Source organism: Phoca vitulina, unplaced genomic scaffold (genome assembly GCF_004348235.1).
Source record: "Phoca vitulina isolate PV1807 unplaced genomic scaffold, GSC_HSeal_1.0 scaffold23, whole genome shotgun sequence".
Classification (NCBI taxonomy): Eukaryota; Metazoa; Chordata; class Mammalia; order Carnivora; family Phocidae; genus Phoca; species Phoca vitulina.
The window spans coordinates 22140406-22159951 of record NW_022589726.1 but is presented as its reverse complement, the minus strand read 5'-3'; the positions used below and the strand labels follow the sequence as shown (position 1 = coordinate 22159951).

General features: G+C 37.2%; 1 protein-coding gene across 1 annotated transcript; it reads right to left on the bottom strand.

The window, feature by feature from the left end:
* Positions 1-249: 249 nt before the first annotated feature.
* LOC116642149 (olfactory receptor 8S1-like) lies at positions 250-1167 on the bottom strand. Its single transcript, XM_032420229.1, has one exon. The coding sequence runs from the start codon at positions 1165-1167 to the stop codon at positions 250-252; it is 918 nt and encodes a 305-aa protein (XP_032276120.1).
* Positions 1168-19546: the final 18379 nt, after the last annotated feature.

Here is a 19546-nt window from a genome sequence, read left to right as displayed (position 1 = left end):
TTAAATATTTTTATAAGAAAAATTGTAAGACAAGAGGTTCATCCATCCATTTTCCTCTGACTAGGACAGAACTACTATCATACCAGGAAAATAGCTCCACCTTTTCTTAACCATTTTAAAGAAAAGATGTAAGGTATGTTGCAGATCCTGATATCAGAAAATTCTCCTTAATATTCAGGCACTACTTATTGCAGTTCTATTCAGTTTCTCCCCTCATCATTCTGATTTTGTAATCTATTACTTGTAACACTAGACACATTTTCTCAAAATTCTTCTCACAGCTGCGTTCACCTCTTTGTTCTTCAGGCTGTAGATGAGAGGATTCAGCATAGGAGTGACCACGCTATACTGCAAGGAGAAGATTAACTCTTGAGTGGATCCTGAATTTGGCATGAGATAGCGGAGTAACCCTGAGCCATAAAAGAAGATCACTGCAGTGAGGTGGGAGGAGCAGGTGGAGAAGGCCTTGCTTCTGCCTGTGGTGGAGCTAATTCTCAGGATGGTGGATAAAATGCGAACATAGGAGAAAAATATCAGGAGGAAATTTCCAAAGAAATGCAGGAGGCTGGAGCAGAGCAGGGCAGTAAAACTTGCAGACACATCAGAGCAAGACAAAGGGTAGAGAGACGGCAGCTCACAGCTGAAGTGGTGTATATTCTGAGCCTCACAGAAGTCTAAATTGAGAGCTACAAGGATATTGATAAGAGCATCCAGAAAAGCCAAGCTCCATGAGCCCCACACCAGCCCCATACACAGCTGTCTGTTTATCATCTGGCCATAAAGCAGAGGGGAGCTGATGGCAACATAGCGGTCATAGGCCATGACAGTAAGCAGGCAGGATTCAGTGCCCCCAGTGGCAAACACAAAGAAGACCTGAGCCAGGCAGCCCTCTACTGAGATGGTTTTCTTCTCAGACAGAAGGTTCTCCAACAGCTTGGGCACAGTGACAGAGGAGTGGCAGAGATCCAGGAAGGACAACTGTCCCAGGAAGAAGTACATGGGGGTGTGGAGGTGTGAATCAGCCCTGATCACCAGCAGGAGCATCAGGTTCCCCATCAGGGTCAGGAGGTAAATAACAAGGAACAGCGCAAAGAGCAGAGCCTGAATCTGGGGGTCAGCAGACAGCCCAAGGAGAATGAACTCCGAAACAACACTGTGGTTTCTCATTGCCTTCAATATTTTCTTTGGACTATAAGAAATAAATCAGGGCGCCTGGGTGGCTCAGTTGGTTAAGCGACTGCCTTCAGCTCAGGTCATGATCCTGGAGTCCCCGGATCAAGTCCCGCATTGGGCTCCCTGCTCAGCAGGGAGTCTGCTTCTCCCTCTCCCGCTCCCCCGTCTTGTGCTCTCTCTCTCTCTCTCTCTCTCTCAAATAAATAAAGAAAATCTTTAAAAAAAAAAAAAAAAAAGAAAGAAATCAGATAAAGCCTCTTCTTATGTCTAACAAATATTCAAGGGTTTCAACATTCTCTATTCACAAAGTTTCATGCCTACTCAAAAATTCATGTTCTGAAATTATAAACTTCCCTAAGTCTCTAGATTTCCTAAAATCTGCAATAATCTTTTCTATAGGATTCCAACCCTAGATCAACTTCCTGTCCACTTTTATTGTTCTTTCTTTAATGTCTTAGAATTTATTTTGTTGTTGTTGTTGTTTTATTATTAAAGCAACTGGAGGATGTTTTGTAAACTCTTGATAATAATCCAGTAGAGAGGCAGAAATTGCAGGAGAAATATGAGAAAATTGCAGAAATAGTACCTCTGAGAGCAGCTGGGCTGCAGAGCAGAAGCAGAGCATGCTGTTAGTTGGGAGCAAGTTTACTTCATCCATCAAACATGCATAGATGTGATGTTGGGAAGGAAGCAGTTCCCACGTAATGGCTTTTATTTTTTCAATAAATATTTAAATGGAGTCATTAATGCAATCTGAAGAGGAGTGGTAGCTGGACATTTGCAGAGTGAGGAGAAAGGGGATGAGTTAGAAAGAAGGCAGCATAGAGATATCCCAGATGCTATATAACTCATCAAGAGAAACTGTTGACCGGGGCGCCTGGGTGGCTCAGTTGGTTAAGCGACTGCCTTCGGCTCAGGTCATGATCCTGGAGTCCCGGGATCGAGTCCCACATCGGGCTCCCTGCTCAGCAAGGAGCCTGCTTCTCCCTCTGACCCTCCCCCCTCTCATGTGCTCTTTCTCTCTCATTCTCTCTGTCTCAAATAAATAAATAAAATCTTAAAAAAAAAAAAAAAGAGAGAAACTGTTGACCAATATGGGAACATACACTGGTCATGATCTCTATCTCCAGTTTGTGTCGTCTATTCAGATTCAGCTCTTGTCTGTGCCCTTATGCCATTTGCAAATATAGACTACCTACTAACTTTCCAAAGCTTAGCCTTTTTTTTCCTACTTTGGGCTGACAACCCATATAACCATAGACTCAAAATAACTCTTCAACACCACTGACTATACCATCTTGTCCCTTCATGTCCTCCTCTATCTCTTGCATTCATACTGCAAGATGGGCACATTCAATTTCTCAAAGGACTTATGAATTCTCTCCCATTATTTATCCAAACAACACCCAGAATTAAAGCTATTCTTAGTAAGCAAGTCCACATTACCTCTCCTTCTCACCTAGCTGAGCAATAACTAGCACAGAATTAAAGAAAAACTTCAAATTCAGTGATCCAGAAGACAAGTTTGAATATCAGTGTGAGAATTTGGTGTTAAGGTAGCGTTTGAAAATTTCTGTTGGATATAGACCTCTCCCTTGATTTCTAAAAGATGAAATAGAAGGCTAAATTGTGTGTATTATTTCTAAAAACCTAAATACTTCAAGTCATGTAGGGATTGCATTTTCCATGCTAATACTTTTTTTCTTTTGTTCACCACTGTAGCTCTAGCTATAGCAACCTGGATTCATCCTGAGAATATTACACCATTGGCAGAAGATGCTAGAAAAGCAAGGAATCAAACCATGAAATGCAGACAGAGAACCACCCATTATAATTTTGGAGGGCAGCAAAAAGAAAGGTTGCTCATCTCCAAATGGGGCCCCACTTACTAGCACTAGAAATTCCTTAAACTTTGGGGAAATTTTCTCTCTTAGAAATAGAGACCAAAGGACATTTTCATGAAAGACAAACCTGGAAATTGTACTCTATCAGGGGTCATACTTCCTCAAAGGTATAGACTTACTATATTAGAGTTATTTTAGCAGTCACATAAGTAAATAAAATCACTTATATTTTTACCTGGTGCTGCAATTTCATTATTCTCAATGCTTTGGTTATTCAGCCTGTGAGTCCAAATTTAGAATGGAAACAGCTCTGAAAACATTACCACTATTTTTCATTTATTATCACAATTAGGCGGAGTTAGCTGACTAGGTAATTTCCAAAGAAAAGCTGCCTAAGAAGAGTTTCTTTTAAGATGAGACACACAAGAGTACCTAGCACTGTAACTGGCCCAAAGGAATTGCTCAAGAAGGATTATTTAAAAATAAAGATGAATACATGAATGAGTGAATGAGTAAGTAAATGAATGAAACTCAGAAGAATAGTCTAGGGCTTTACTATTCACAGGGAACAGATCTGATTAGGAACCAGTAAGGAATTTGGACACTTGGGGCTTGCATGAAAGCAGATGTATAAAGGGTACTGAAAATTTTTGCCAACTGGAAAGGTTTGCCTCAATGCAGTGTTTCATGCCCTGAACTTCCACATATCTCAGGGTACATAATTGTAGAGAATACCTATAATTAAAGATGTAATTAGTTTCTGGACCCTGTGCATTTGGAGTATTTGAAGAGGGTTATTTGTGAGTCACAGGGTACTCAAAGTGTATCATTGATGTCCTATCCGCATCTCGCCTTTTACAGACAGCTCTCAGGTATTAGTCTCCCTGAACTTTCAGTTTTCTGGTATAATGTAGTGTTTCAGCACCAGAAACAATGAATATAACAAGATATAAAAAAGATCTTGTCTCAGTTGTCTCTATGTAAAATGAATGCTAAAAATAATTACCTTGAAACTTGTAATGACTTAAGAATCTTGAATGCTAAAGAATCATTAGATTCTCTTTTCTTCATGCCCAATGCAAGTGTTTAATTTTCCCAAAAGGAGGAAGAGAGGTGATTTTGAGGAGCAGACCAAAACATTTCAGGTCACAGAAATGAATGTCATGTCAAAGAGAAACAGGGAGACCATGACGTCCAGCCCAGGGGAACAGAGATGAGATGAGAGAAGTTAAAGAGAAAGGAAGTGCCTGATGAGGGAATAACAAGTGGCAGGAATTGAGGCAGAAAGGATTCTACACAAGGAGCACAGGAACAGAGAAACCCATCAGAGAACACAAGAAAAATATTACCATATTTCTGGGTTTTCCTGGTGCAGAATACATCTTGTTTTTCTGAGTTGGTACATATGCCACAGATCTCAGGAGAAGTGTACAAGAGAGAAAATGTGCCACAACTGTCCAGTCACGTGAACTGGCATTGCTTTATCTATTTAAAAGACTTTTTGTGCATAAAGAGAAATATGTAAGCTCTGTCCTCAAAAGTCTCTGCAAATAAAGACTTCAGGAAACTCTTCTAAATTTTGACAGCATTTTTAAACTTATCCCTTAATGACTCCAGAAAGTGACAAAGGAAAACTTGAAAACTTCAAATTCCTAACAAGTAATAAAGCAATTTCTTTCATATTTCTCCTAGCATAATTACACCATCATTTCTGCACATATCCCTCTGTATGACTGCTAATATATTGCTAAGAGCACCATCCTGACAAAGGAGGCTCAGGTCTAGCCCTTCAGAAGTTATTGTGGGTTAAGGTGGCCAATGAGATGGCAAATTATGATGACCTGAGAGCCCAGGGGACATTGTGGGTCTGTCCTGATTGCTGGAAAGTTCAGCCTGAAGCTTACTTTGGACTCATTACCTAAAAATGGTTACTGAGTGATCCCTTTGGGAATTTCCATTAAAGTTAAGTGATTCACAGTGTACCTTTAGATCATCCTCCTTAACGTTTTCATGTATTTAATTACATGTACTCAATACAGAATTATTATATATGATATCATTACTACTATTGCTGCCGCTACTACCACGTGGTCAATGGTAATTTAAATTTACCTACATATTTGACTTTCTTTTGCTCAATTTCTTCTACATCTAGAATTGAAAAGTTCAACAGCTAAGATTTCAGTGGATGAGTTTAACACAAATATGACAAAGCTGAAGAGATATTAGTGAATCAGAAGATAGTACAGAAGAAAATAAGAAATTCCACCTGTGAGCATTTTCTTTCTCCTAGATCTCCCTTTAATTTTTCATTTAGTGCTAGTGATATATTTTTTTCACCTTCATTCTTTTTTTAAAAAAGATTTTATTTACTTATTTGTCAGAGAGAGAGAGAGAGTGAGCACACAAGCGGGGGTGGGGGGGCAGGCAGAGGGAGAAGCAGGCTCCCTGCTGAGCAGGACCCTGGGGTCATGACCCAAGCCAAAGGCAGATGCTTAATCCACTGAATCACCCTCTTTCTTAAATGTCCCTCACCCTCTTTCTTAAATGATGTTTTACTGGACACAGAATCCTAATGGGTAGGTTATTTTTTTATTCAGTACTTTGAAGATATTACCTCAGTGTCTTCTATCTTCTTGTTAGTCTAATGCTTCTCTTGAGAAGTCAGTTGTTAATCTAATTGTACTTCTTTGGAGTTAATTTGTCCTTTTTATCCTCTCTCACTGCTTTTAATATTTTCTCTTTTGATTTCTAGTAACTTTATTATGATGTGACAAAGTGTGACTTTCTTCTTATTTATCATACTTGGGATTTATTTATAGGACTTCTAGCATTTGTAGTTGATACACTTTTTCAGTTTGGAACATTTTCATCCATTATCTTACTCATTGCCCTATTTTCTCATATATTACCTCATTCTCTTCTCTCTTCTCTGTAGCTCCATGTACATGTACCTTATCCTTCTCATTCTATACATTATGTATTACATACTCTCTTGTTTTTTTCTTTATTCTGTCTGTGCCTTACTGAATATATTTTCTTCTTACCTACCTTATAATTCATTAGTATACTCCTCAATACTGCCTAATCTCCTTCAAACTTATCCATTAAAATCTTAGTTTCAGCCACTGAGTTTGCTAGAACTTTCACTTAGATTTTCTTATAGTTTCAAGAAATATTATGCCAAAGTTCTCAATCTTATCTTTAATCTCCACAAATATTTTATTTATTTTAAAGTTATGTGTCTGGATCTGTTTCTACTGTCTCTAGTTTTTGTCTCTCCGTGTTGTTTAATTTTTTCTACTGAGAACAGGATGTTATTATGAAAATTATGGAAATAATTTATGGCTCTTGCTTGTATTCTCTTTCTCTAGAGGAAATTTCCACTAGCTTCTGTCAGACAGCCATGGACATTTGCAGTCCTGGATCATTCTCGTGTAATTCCAGGGGCTGAGATGAAGCTGGGCTTCAGTCCTTATGAAGTTGGTCTGCTTCCAATCCACTTTTATTTCAGGGTACTGCCCTTTAAGGCTCCAACTCACCCCCTCGGTGGTCTCTGAATTCCATTTTTCCCACTTACTTCAGGAAACTGTCAAAATAACTTTTCACATTCTCAACCACCTCTTCAAGATGCCCTTATGGAAATAACAGACCCCAAAATGCTGAGCTTGCTTTTCTAGATTTTCTTTTCTTTGGGATGATGGTTCCAAAATTCTCCACTGCTTTCTTAGTGTTAAAATATTTTCAAAGCACATATTAAAAATATGCTCTTCAAATAAAGATCCCAGAAATAAACCCATACTTATATGGTCAATTAATCTGACAAAGGAGGCAAAAATGGGGAAAAGACAGTCTCTTCAATAAATAGTGCTGGGAAAACTGGACAGCTACATACAAAAGAATGAAACTGGACTACTTTCTTATACCATACACAAAAACAAGATTCAAAATGGATTAAAGATCCAGATGTGAGATCTGAAACCATAAAAATCCTGGAAGAGAGCACAGGCAGTAATTTCTCTGACACTGGCTGTAGCAATATTTTTCTAGATATGTCTCCCAATACAAGGGAAACAAAAGCAAAAATAAACTACTGGGACTCCATCAAAATAAAAAGCTTTTTGCACAGCAAAGGAAACTATCGACAAAACAAAAGACAATCTACTGAATTGGAGAAGATATTTGAAAGTTTTATATATATATATATATAGTTAATATCCAAAATATATAAAGAACTTATACAACTCAACACCAAAAAACAAACAATTCAATTTAAAAAATGGGCAGAGGACCTGAATAGACATTTTTCCAAAGAAGACATACAGATGGCCAACAGATACGTGAAAAGATTCTCAACATCACTCACTAATCATCAGGGAAATGCAAATCAAAACCATAACGAGATACCACCTTACACCTGTCAGAATGGCTAAAATTAAAAACACAAGAAATAACAAGTATTGGCCAGGATGTGGAGAAAAGGAACCCTCTTGCACTGTTGGTGGGAATGTAAATTGGTACAGCTACTGTGGAAAATAGCATGGAGGTTCCTCAAAAAATTAAAAATAGAAGTGCCATAGGATCCAATAATTCTACTACTGAAGAAAACAAAAACACTAATTCAAAAAGATATATGTACCCCTATGTTTATTTTTACAATAGGCAAGATATGGAAGCAACCTAAGTGTCCATCAATAGACAAATGGATAAGGCAGATGTGGTATGTATACTATATACATGCGTGCATGTGTGTGTGTGTGTGTTTATATTTATATATAAATATTACACAGCCATAAAAAAGGATGAGATCATGCCATTTGAGACAATATGGATGGACCTACAGAGTATTATGCTAAGTGAAATAAGTCAGACTAAGAAAGACAAATACCATATGGTTCCACTCATAAGTGGAATCCTTTTTTTTGGAAGTGAACATTTTTTATTTATTTTTTATTAACATATAATGTATTATTTGTTTCAGGGGTACAGGTCTGTGATTCATCAGCCTTACAAAATTCACAGCGCTCACCAAAATGAATAAACAAACAAAAAGCAGAATCAGACCTATAAACACAGAGAACAAACTAATGGTTGCCAGAGAGGAGAGGCGTGGGGGGTCTGCAAAATGGCTGAAGGAGAGAGGGGGAGATACAGGCTTCCAGTTATGGAATGAATAAGTGATGGGAATAAAAGGCACAGTGTAAGGAATACAGTCAACGATATGATGATAGCAATGTAACAGGACAAATGGTAGCTATACTTGTAGCAAATATAGCATAATGTATAAACTTGTTAAATCACTAAGTTGTACGCCTGAAACTAAGGTAAGGTATCAACTATACACAAATAAAAAGAAAAATAATAAAAAATTTAAAAATATGTTCTTCAGCTTTTTTGTTTTGGCAATGTGTTAGTCCAAGTTATCTAGTTAGTAGTTACCAGAAGTGGAAGTCCCTGATAATTTTATTTTAGTCCATGCATATTCTATTATTATTATTTGGTATTGCTAATTTATATATTTTATAATGCTGATTTTTTTAGTCCTCCTTTGGTTTACTTTACTCTTCTGTCTACCTTTTCCTCTAACCCCAATTTTTATCATTTGCTCTTTGCTCCCTACCTTTTTTTAAAGAAATGAATGTTCTTATTACATATTACTATCAACAGAACCATATGCAAAGAATTTGAGGATTTTTTTAGCTTATTTTTCTCCCTGATTACTGCCTCTATCTTTGCACTGTGTATCAGTTAGGATGCATTTGGATGAAAATGAAAGATAACCTAAATAGCCATAGTTTAAACTGTAAGAATGTTTAATGTGACTCAAGAACTCTGAGGGGGGTATGAGATTTTGGGTTTGGCTCAGCATTTCCATGATAAATCAAATTACTGGTTAAATGTGACTGTTAAATTTTTTTCCCTTTCCCTCATAGTCTCCTTACAGCTCCTGTAGCTTCTAGCAACATCTTCTCAGACATCATGTCCAAATTGAGAGAAGAGCAAAGATTATTCCACCAAAGTTTCCCTTTATTTAATTTTATTATGTTAGTCACCATACAGTACATCATTAGTTTTTAATGTAGTGTTCCATGATTCATTGTTTGCATTCCCTTTAGACTCACTGGCTAATTCTGTATCACCTGGCTACCCTTAGTTGCAAGGAAGACTGGGAAACTGAGCATCCAGCCAATGTGAGTGGAATTTCACAAATGATTTAGACAATAATAAATCATTCCCTGGTGTTGGGTATCTAAATTAGAGTTGTTAGTAAGTAAAAAGGTAAAATAACCATGAAATAGGTAAGCAACAGTGTCCACCCATGTGGCATGTTTCTTTGCTTCCTAATTTTGAATGTCTTTGCTGTGATATGCCAGAATTCTCAATGATATCCTTACTTTGCTCTTTGCTAGAGATTAAGAACTTAGATATTTCATTGTGTGCATCTTTTTTTGGTAACCAATATATAAGAACATTTTCACCTATTTTCCTACCTGTGACTAGATACCTCTTTATACAACTATTTTTATTCCCTCCTTTAGTTTGATAGATGCTATGAACTGTTAAGAAAGTTCCCTACTATCCCCAGTTTGCAAAGACCTTTATAAATGAGTAAGAGCTGAATTTTATTGGATATCTTTTTGCATCTGTGGAGATAGCATAGAATTTTTTCACTTAAAATTTCAATTAGTGGACTTAAATAAAATATATTTTAAAGCTTGAATCAGAAAATTTTTGCATTTATGGTAAAAATCCAACCACTTTAAAACTAGAGGAATGGAAATCATGGAACACTACATCAAAAACTAATGATGTAATGTATGGTGATTAACATAACATAATAATAAAAGAAAAAAAGAAAAAAAAACTAGAGGAATGGAGATGAAACAATTCCTTCTAAATATATTCATATTCCAAGCTTCAAATAAATTAAGTAATTTGCCCAAACCTTGCAATTAGAGATTTAAAGGTAGTGAAGAACAAGGATTAAAGTTTATTTAAATCTAATATACTCTTAATGTTGCCTGTTTCAAACACACACACCATTATGTACAAAACATATAAGTGAAATATACACCTCTTTATCCATCTCTCTCTCTCTTCATCTATCTGTGCATCTACACACACACACACACACACACACACACACAATCATTTGTAGCTCATTTGCTCTGTCCTTGGGGAAAAAAAGGGAAGGTGCTACTTCATTCCTCCATTGAACTGAAAAGAGAAATGCCTATTTTGATTTAGATAAATTGGAATTAGAGGCTCCTGTAACCCTGAAGCATAATGGCATTATGAGGTCAGGGAACTCCTGTTATTGCTGAGAAATAAAGCAGGGGCTCTAAGTTACAGGAAACAAAATTAAGACAATTCCTTTAATTAAATTAATCAGATCCTACAGGTGGCATAGCCATTTTTACCTGAGATAGAAACAAGATAGAGATGATCACAAACTGGAGGCACATTAGGAAGGTGTAGGAGATGTGGAGTTTGGCTGAGCAAGTCTGATGGCTGAGAATAGAGCCTGTGGGCTACTTTTTCCCTTCCTATCCCTCTTCCTCTTTTATTCTTCTTTTAATGCAATCTAAAATTAAAGTTATTTAGGATAAGCTAAGAGTTAAGAGAAAAAATACAAAATTACACCTTGACTTCCTTTTTAATAAAACCTAAATTTTTCCTTTTTAGCATTGATTCCAAATATACCTTTAAAATAGTGTTTGAGTAACTATCAACAGATCTGCATCTTTTTGTAAATGAAATATGCAAAACTCAAGGTTATAAATTGAGTAAATAAGCTAGTTGGTTCAGACCTAATGATTAAGACACCATGCCTCCTTGTGGCACAATTCCAGAATGACAAGTTATGATTATTGGAAGTTTTTGCTTGTTTTCAAATCAGTTTTCACAGCCAGTGTCACAGAAGCCATGGCTTGGAGTAGAGACAGAGTTGTTAAAGATCCCAGAAAGACATGAGAAGAATAGCATTTCTGAACAGAGACATAACCAGAGAAAGTTATCCAGGTTTTTCTTTCAGGTCTCCCAGGAATGGGGGCAGAGAGGTTGAAAAAGACTTGAGTAATAAGACAACCTGGAGTTGAGCAGTTCCAGAATAGCATGCACCAGAGCATGACTGCACAGAAAAACTAACAGACACTGAAATCAAGTCTACATTACAGGCATTGCTCTTTTATGTATTATGTAAATTTATGAAATATATATTTATATATAATTTATAATTATATATTTACAAATAATATATTTATAATAAACAATTATTTATAAATAAATAATTTATATATAAATAATACATTTATATATATATAAAACCTGGGTCTTTCTTTAAAAATATATAAAGACCCAGGTTCAAAATGTCCTGTACTTATTGTACATATTTGGATATATACAAATATATTTATATTTTATTGTATATTTGTCTGTGAATAAATTACTTAGCCCTCTATTATTTAGTTTACTTATCTGTAGTGACAATCATAGTAACTATTTCAGTGAGTTTTTGCAAGTCAGTTTAGTGAGTTTTGCAGTTAAAAATAGTAATAATAAAAATAATAGCATGATTGAGTCTTTACCATGTACCACAGGCTATTTTAAATATTTTACTCTATCTTATTTATCTCAAGACATTTATAAAGCATGTAAAGCTCTTAGCTAATACTATGTCAGCAGTTTGTACTCAATAAATGATATTTTAAGTCTGTAAAGCTTTCTCTATATCTCAGTAAAGTAGGAGGAACACACTTGTTTAAGCAATTCAGCCAAAAGGCTTGTTGTCCAGGCACTGTACTGGGCTCTGGGGTTATAAAGATGAGTAAGACAGAGTCCCTTCCTTTAAGACACTTACATTGTGTAGAAGAAAGTTGTATTAACAGCTATAATGCAACATAGTAATTTATATTATAACAGTGTGACAAGATTGCTATGGGAGTTCTGAGGAGAAAAACAAACATTCTTTATCAAATGGTCAGGGAAATCTTCATAGGAAAGATACTTTGACTTTGCCTTGTCTAGATTACCAAGGTTTAGGAAGAGAAGAGAAAAAAATTTCCAGGGAGAAGAAACAGTTTAGTAAAGGGAGAGAGATGTGAACATGTAATATTTGAGATTAAAAGGATGGACTCTGGAATTAAACACAGCTGAACTCAAATCCCAGCTCTGCTCTTCACCTGCCTTGTTACTCTGGGCAGTCTACTTCTCTTTCTCCTGTTTTCTTGCCTAGAAAATGGATTTAACAATTGTGTGCTATCATAGCTTGGTTGTGAGAATTAAGTGAGATGTGCACATAACATTTAGCACATTGTCTAGCCCATTAGTGCTGGGTTATTAATATATTTGCCTCTAAGTTGTCATTTGCTGAAAAAGGTAAACCACCTATTAATTGCTAATATTTTTGTCAAGCAGAATAAATCATGTTAAAGATACAGATCAACTGTAAGATGCATTTGAATTTCAGAAACACTAAAATATGAAAAATGTGCATCTTTGAATCAAGGAATATACATTATCATAATTATAACAACCAGTCTGCAAAGAATCCTCAATGCTATCCTGAATATTCATATTTGAGCCTACTGTTAAAATCCTTCCCTTCTTGGTGGTTTCTAGGTATTTTGTTTGTAGTTCTTAAATCACACATTAAGGTTAATGTTAACTTTCTGTCTCATGTGGTCTCTAACATGTCCTCAGCAAATAGAGGACATTCCAAAGAATATGGAATTAAATGGAATCTGACCAGCCTGTGAGAGGTGATCATCAGGGTCTCATTCTAGAACTCGAAGATGAATAAGCCATAAGATCAGTACAAAATAAATACAAAAAATGCAGTTTTTGCCTGAACCTAATAGCGGATAGATAGCTCACCTCCTCCCACTGTGTGCTTGGTAATCCTACCAAAAAAAAAAAAAAAATCAAATCAAAACAAACGAAAAAAAAAACCCAAAAAACAAAGACCCAACTACATCAGTGGTTAACAAACTTTGGAGTGCCTCTGAATTGTATTAAAACAGATTGCTGCCCCACCCCAAGAGCTTCTGATTCAGTAGGTACAGGGCTGGAGCCCATGAACTTGACTTGTTAAACTTTGCAGGCCAGTACTGATGATGCATCTGGTCTGAGGACTACACTTTGAGAATGACTAGAGGAAATTGACCCTCCAGAGCCTCAGGCAGGGACAATTATTCTGAAAGGCCCTTGGCTCATCTGACTTTCTCTCTAGTGGGTTGGGTAAGTCGGCCTCAATGCCCAAAAGCCTGTGAGCCTCTCCAGTCAGCTGCCTTCTCTGGCTTTCGCTCTTCCTTTTGTTTGGCATTCTCTACATCCACAATGACATTAAAATATTATCCTGGGGAGAAGCAACTGTGATCCCATTGAGCATTATTAGCCACAGGGCAAGAAGAATGGGAAGTAAGATTCTGCCAGGTATCTCGGGGTCTTGTTACTGCAAACTACACTGATCTCTTCAGGCTCCAGCAGCTTCTGCCTCCTCTGACAGATCATAGGAAGCTTAGCTGAGGAAAATTGTGGAAACAGGTCCCCAGGGTCCAACCTCAAGAACAACTGCTTGGGCAACAACTTTAGCCTCCCTCATCTAAAGACTTCTGAAGAAATTGACCAGATACCCACTTTGTCTTCAGCTTCTTCAGAGCAAAAGTATCAGAAATGCAAAAAAGAGAGGGGATACCCTTGAGGCTTTCCTAGTAAGCTCCAGCCTGATCTGCTACAGCCAATTGCAAGCATAAATTGTCTTCAGCCTCACTCACTAGAATTGTTCAGAAGCTAGCTGGATTTAGAAAATATTAGTTGACTGCTACAGGAGAGGGATTACATCAGTTAAAATCCTGAACTGTAAATATTTAAAACACATAATTCAAATAATTAAACATTCATGGCATTTTATCATTGGGATGTTTGGATAGAATAGACTCCTCCTTTCCGTAATTGTTCACACATCCTTTCTACTGCTTTGTTATTATAACAGTGACCACTCTGTTGACCTCCTCCCACATTAACATTGTCAATTACTGCATAGCTCACCCAAACATTACTGCTTAACTATAAAAGGGCCACTCAAGGACTGGGACCACCTCCTCCAGCTATTTCACTGTTTCCATCCTAGTTCTCAATACACAGCAGGTGCTTAACAAACATTCACAAAATAAAATAAATTGATGCTAACATCAACTTCTTGATATCTCTTCATTATTGTTTCATCCCTGATACACCCTTTCCATGAGGATACCTCATTGCTTTTTTTTTTTTTTTTTTTTTTACAAAACCCCTATCCTGGCGATACTTCTCTTCTCATTTTAGAAAGAAGATTAAAATGTCTCAGCATTGGATGAACAGACTCATATCCTTTTATCTTCACCAAAACATGTAAATCTTTTACGTAGGTTTTCAAACATAGATTTTAAGCAGTTTAGTAAAACTTATCAAATCTTTTTTCTTATTTCTGCTGCTGTGCTTTTCAACAGCATGTCCAGGTATACTGACATTACTTCCTATCCATCAATTCTTTTCTAAAACCCCACTTTCCCTGTAAGCTGGCTTCCATCTATCCTCCTCTTCAGGAACTGCACATTGTTCGTGCACCAAAATCTTATTCTTGACAAATCTGAACTGCCTCTTTCTTCTTTGATTTCTATAGTTCCTTAAATGTTATGAAACTGTACTTTCCCAGTTTCCTTATGTAATTTTTTTTCTCTGCATAACAGATCCTGTTCTAAATGGTAGATGTCTCAAGCCAGGACTTTCAGAGCTTGTAGATGCGGAGGTAATTAGCAATGCTATTCACCGATACTCCAGTTCTCTGTCTGACCCCATGATGGGAGAGAACTTCTGAGCCACCTCAAAGCTAAGTGTGCCTATATGTCTTATTTGGACCAATGAAATATGAGTGGAGGTTACATGTCAGTTTAAGGAAACTGTTTTTAAAACAGGCATGATTCGTCATGTTTTTGTTTTCCTATGTCAGAAATTGCTGAAGCATGAAGAAGAAACTGCCTCAGCTTGATTACCTGAGTGAGGATGATATAGAGCAGAGCACTTCCCCTAAGCCCCCACCACCACCACCAAGGAAGGACATGTAATGTGAACAAAAAACAAACCTTCCCAGTTTTAAGCTGCTGATACCCTCAGGCTTGATGACTCACCAGAAAGACTCACAGGACTCGGAAGCTGTCCTAATTATGGTTACAGTTTATTACAGGGTTAGGGAAAAAGCAAAGGGAAAAAGCACATGTGGCAAAATCCAGGAGAAACCAAGCACAAGCTTCCAGCTGTTGCCTCCCAGTGGAATTGCCTGAGGGCACAAGATACACAAGGATTCCAAAATGAAAACGCTAATTTAGTGATACATGCATCCATATGTTTACTGCAGCATTATTTATAATAGCCAAGATATGGAAGCAACCTAAGTGTCCATCAATAGATGAATGGATAAAGAAGAGGTGATGTATATACAAACAATGGAATATTACTCATCCATAAAAAGAATGAAATCTTGCCATTAGTAACAACATGGATGGATCTACAGGGTATTATGCTAAGTGAAATAAGTCAGACAGAGAAAGACAAATACCATATGACTTCACTCATATGTGGAATTTAAGAAATAAAACAAATGAACAAAGAAAAAAGAGACCAAAAAAAAACTCTTAAACATAGAGAATAAACTAGCAGTTGCCTGAGGGGACATGGCGAGGGAAAGGGTAAAATAGGTGAATAAGTTTAAGAGTACACTTATCTTGATGAGCACTGAGTAATGTATAGAATTGTTGAATCACTATATTGTACACCTGAAACTAATATAACACTGTATGTTAAGTATACTGGAATTTTAAAAAGTTTTTTAAGAAATTGAAAGCCAAATTTTTCAGACCTTGTTTTGAAATTCAGAGTTAAAGGTGGATTCCTCTAAGCTCATTCCTACTGTCCCTCAGAAGCACTGGATGTTTAATACAATGGGTGGAAGGCAATGAAGCAGCAAAAAATCTTACAAATTAAAACTCAAATTTCATAATATCTCATTATTTTATTATTATCATTTGGACTGAATGGAGCCTGGGCTGAGGGTGGGAGGGGAGAGCCAACTGTCTCAGATCTATGATGTCACAGCTGAAGTCACAGAGAGTTGAAAAGGGCAAGGTAGATAAGGAGCAGATGAGATGGGGTTGTTGTGATGGGGCTCAAAGAGGAGAAATTCTAGGGGGAAAGGGGTGGGGTGAAGTACAACTTGGAAGCCCAGCTGGGTAACTTTCTGGGCATAACTGGCCTAGTTCTGACTTGGGTTTGGAGGTGGGGAAGGATGAGAGGGGGAAACTGGGAGGCAAATTTTCAGAGGAGCATTTAACTTTTGTCTAGGTCACTACTTTAGCCTCTCAGCTCCATGTATTTTTGACACCATCAACTATGAGGTTTCCCTCCTCCTCTACAAAGCACTTGAAGGCTGGAGCTGATAGACTTCCAGCCTGTAGTGCTACCCTTAGTTGACTATGAAGATTCTGACTGTGGGGTAGTGAGATAGGGAATTTTCCTATCTTGAATTCATTATACACTACTTCCTATCCTTGCTTTTGAGCCCACCTTCACCTGAAAGAGCCTCTAGCCAGCTCCTTAGCCTCAATCTCAGCCGGCTATTATTTTTTACTCAGGTTGTTCCTCTTTCTTCACCTACTTTTTCAGACACACACTGACCCATTCAAAACACAGATGCTTCAAGAACTACGGAGACCTCTGTCCTGGTAGTTCTCTAGTTAAGTAAATGCTTCTCTTCTCACTATACACCTGCCTTCTCCCCCTATCATTTGTGCCTTCCCAGGGCCTAGAGCTATCTCCATCTTCAGCTCCAGAGTTTCTGGTTTCTGTTCAAGGACAAATGGCACAGCATATCTTCCAAGATCAAGAACAAAGGACCTCCAGGCAGCAGAATAGGTAAATGGAGCTAATGATGATCTTCAAAAGTCTTTAGAAATGCTGTATGGGACATGAACCAGGGTCACCTGTCTCCCAACCCCCTTCTGGCTGCACCTCTTTCCCGATAGAGGAAGGTGGGGACTTTCATGTGTCCTCTCTGTTCTCCACCTCCTCAATGGAAGGAACATTAGATCTTTGTCATTTCAATTTAGAGGGTGGGCATCAATCTGAAATACCTCTAGGAGTTAGCTGGGCATACAACGTACATTTATTTATCCCAGGATAAACTTTTGGTAGAAGTCCTTACGTCATCTATGGTGTAAATCAAGGCCAGCCATCCAAAACCATGCTTCCCTTGGACCAGGGTGGAGAGGAGGGCCAGAATCTGCCCCCATGAAACTGAGTATGAGAGCCAGGCAATGTTATCCATAAAGTTGGAAGGAAGGAGGCCTGCACTGAGCTTAGGGGTCCAGAAAGCTTCAGAAAGGAATTAGGACTTGGCTTGAGCTTTTAAAGTATGCAAATGTTTTGAGATAAGAGTTTGTAGAAATTCAGGGAGTCAAAGTGTCTTCAAGGTTTCTAAGCTGCCTATCTTTGATTAAAGTGCTCAGAATAGTTAACTAGACCTCAAGTCTGAGAGCCAGTGAGAAGTTTGAAGCCTGAAACTTGTAGGAAGATGGAAACCTGTTCTAAGGGTATGAAGTCTCTGGCAGACAGCTGTAGGACTCTAAGGAGAAAATAATGAGTAGATATTAGTGTCTCTGAGAAATATATGAGTATGTGAGAAAGCACATAAACCATACCAGAGACCTCATTTCTCTGCTGACAAATAGATGTTTTGTCAGTGGGAATGAGCAAGACACTGAAAAATAGTAATAACAATATTTACAATGAACTTTACAGTTACAAAGGCTTTCATATAATCCAACCCCAAACTACCCTCTTAGCAAATTTCAAGTATATAGTACAGTATTGTTATCTATAGGCAATATGCTATACATTAGATCTATGGAATTTATTCATCTTGCATTACTGAAACTACCCTTAGCCAACATCTCTTCATTTCCCTCTTACCCAAGCCCCAGATAACAACCATCTACCCTCTGCTTCTATGAGTTTGACAATTTTAGATTCCACGTATAATATAGATTACATAATACTTGCCTTTCCCTGTCTGGCTTATTTCACTTAGCATAATGCCCTCCAGGTCCATCCATGTTGTCATAAATGACAGAATTTCCTTGTTTTTCAAGGCTAACTAATATCTGATTGTATGTATATGCCACATTTTCTTTAATCACTCATCCATCATAGATAATAGGTTGTTTCCATATCTTAGCTATTATAAATAATGCTGCAATGAACATAGGAGTGCAGGTATCCATTAAAGAACAATAATTTCAGTTCCTTTGTATATATACCCAATAGTGGAACTGCTGGCTCACATGGTAATTCCATTAAAATTTTTTTAATACTGTTAACTATAATGTCTGTACCAATTTACATTCCCACCAACAGTGTACCAAGGTTCCCTTTTGTCTCCATCTTCACCAACACTTGATATCTTTTTTCAAAATTGATGTATAATCAACATGACGTTATATTGGTTTCAGGTGTACAACAAAATGATTTGATATTTTATATATTGTAAAACAATTGCCACAATATGTCTAATTAACATGGCACCATACATAGTTACAAAATGTTCTTCCTTGTGATGAGAACTTTTAAGATCTACTCTCTCAGCAGCTTCCAAATATGCAATACAGTATTATTAACTATAGTCACTACGCTGTGCATTATATCCCCATGACTTATTTTATAACTGGAAGTTTGGACTTTTGGCCCCTTCACCCATTTCACCCACCATCTTCCCCCACTCTGGCAATCACCAATCTGTTCTCTATATCTATGAATTTAGTTTGGGGGGTTTTTTGTGGGTGAGAGAGATTCCACAGATAAGTGAGATCATATGGTATCTTTTTTTTAAATTAAGTTCAGTTATGGGATGCCTGGGTGGCTCAGTCATTAAGCATCTGCCTTTGGCTCAGGTCATGATCTCAGGGCCCTGGGATCAAGCCCTGCATCAGGCTCCCTGCTCGGTGGGAAGCCTGCTTCTCCTTCTCCCACTCCCCCTGCTTGCCTGCTTGTGTTCCCTCTCTCGCTGTGTCTCTCTCTGTTAAGTAAATAAATAAAATCTTTAAAAAAATAAAGTTCAATTAGCCAACATATAGTACATCATTAGTTTCTGATGTACTGTTCATGATTCATTAGCTGGTATCAGTCTTTTTCTAACTTATTGCATGTATCATAATGTCCTCAAGTTCCATCCATGTCACAAATGCAAGATTTCCTTCTTTTTTCTGACTGAATAATATTTCATTGTATAGATTTATATAGTTGTAGATAATCTATATCAATATAGATCACATTTTCATTATCCATTCGTCCATTGATGGATACTTAGGTTGTTTCCATATCTTGACTACTGTAAATAATGCTACAGTGAACACGGAGGTGCATATATCCTTTCAAGTTAGTGTTTTCATTTTCTTTTTTCCTATATACTAGCTATTTTGCTAATACATTACTATTATCTG

Bases quoted from the DNA above. Each gene is read 5' to 3' on its own strand.
- LOC116642149 (XM_032420229.1), bottom strand. From the start codon at position 1,167: ATGAGAAACCACAGTGTTGTTTCGGAGTTCATTCTCCTTGGGCTGTCT.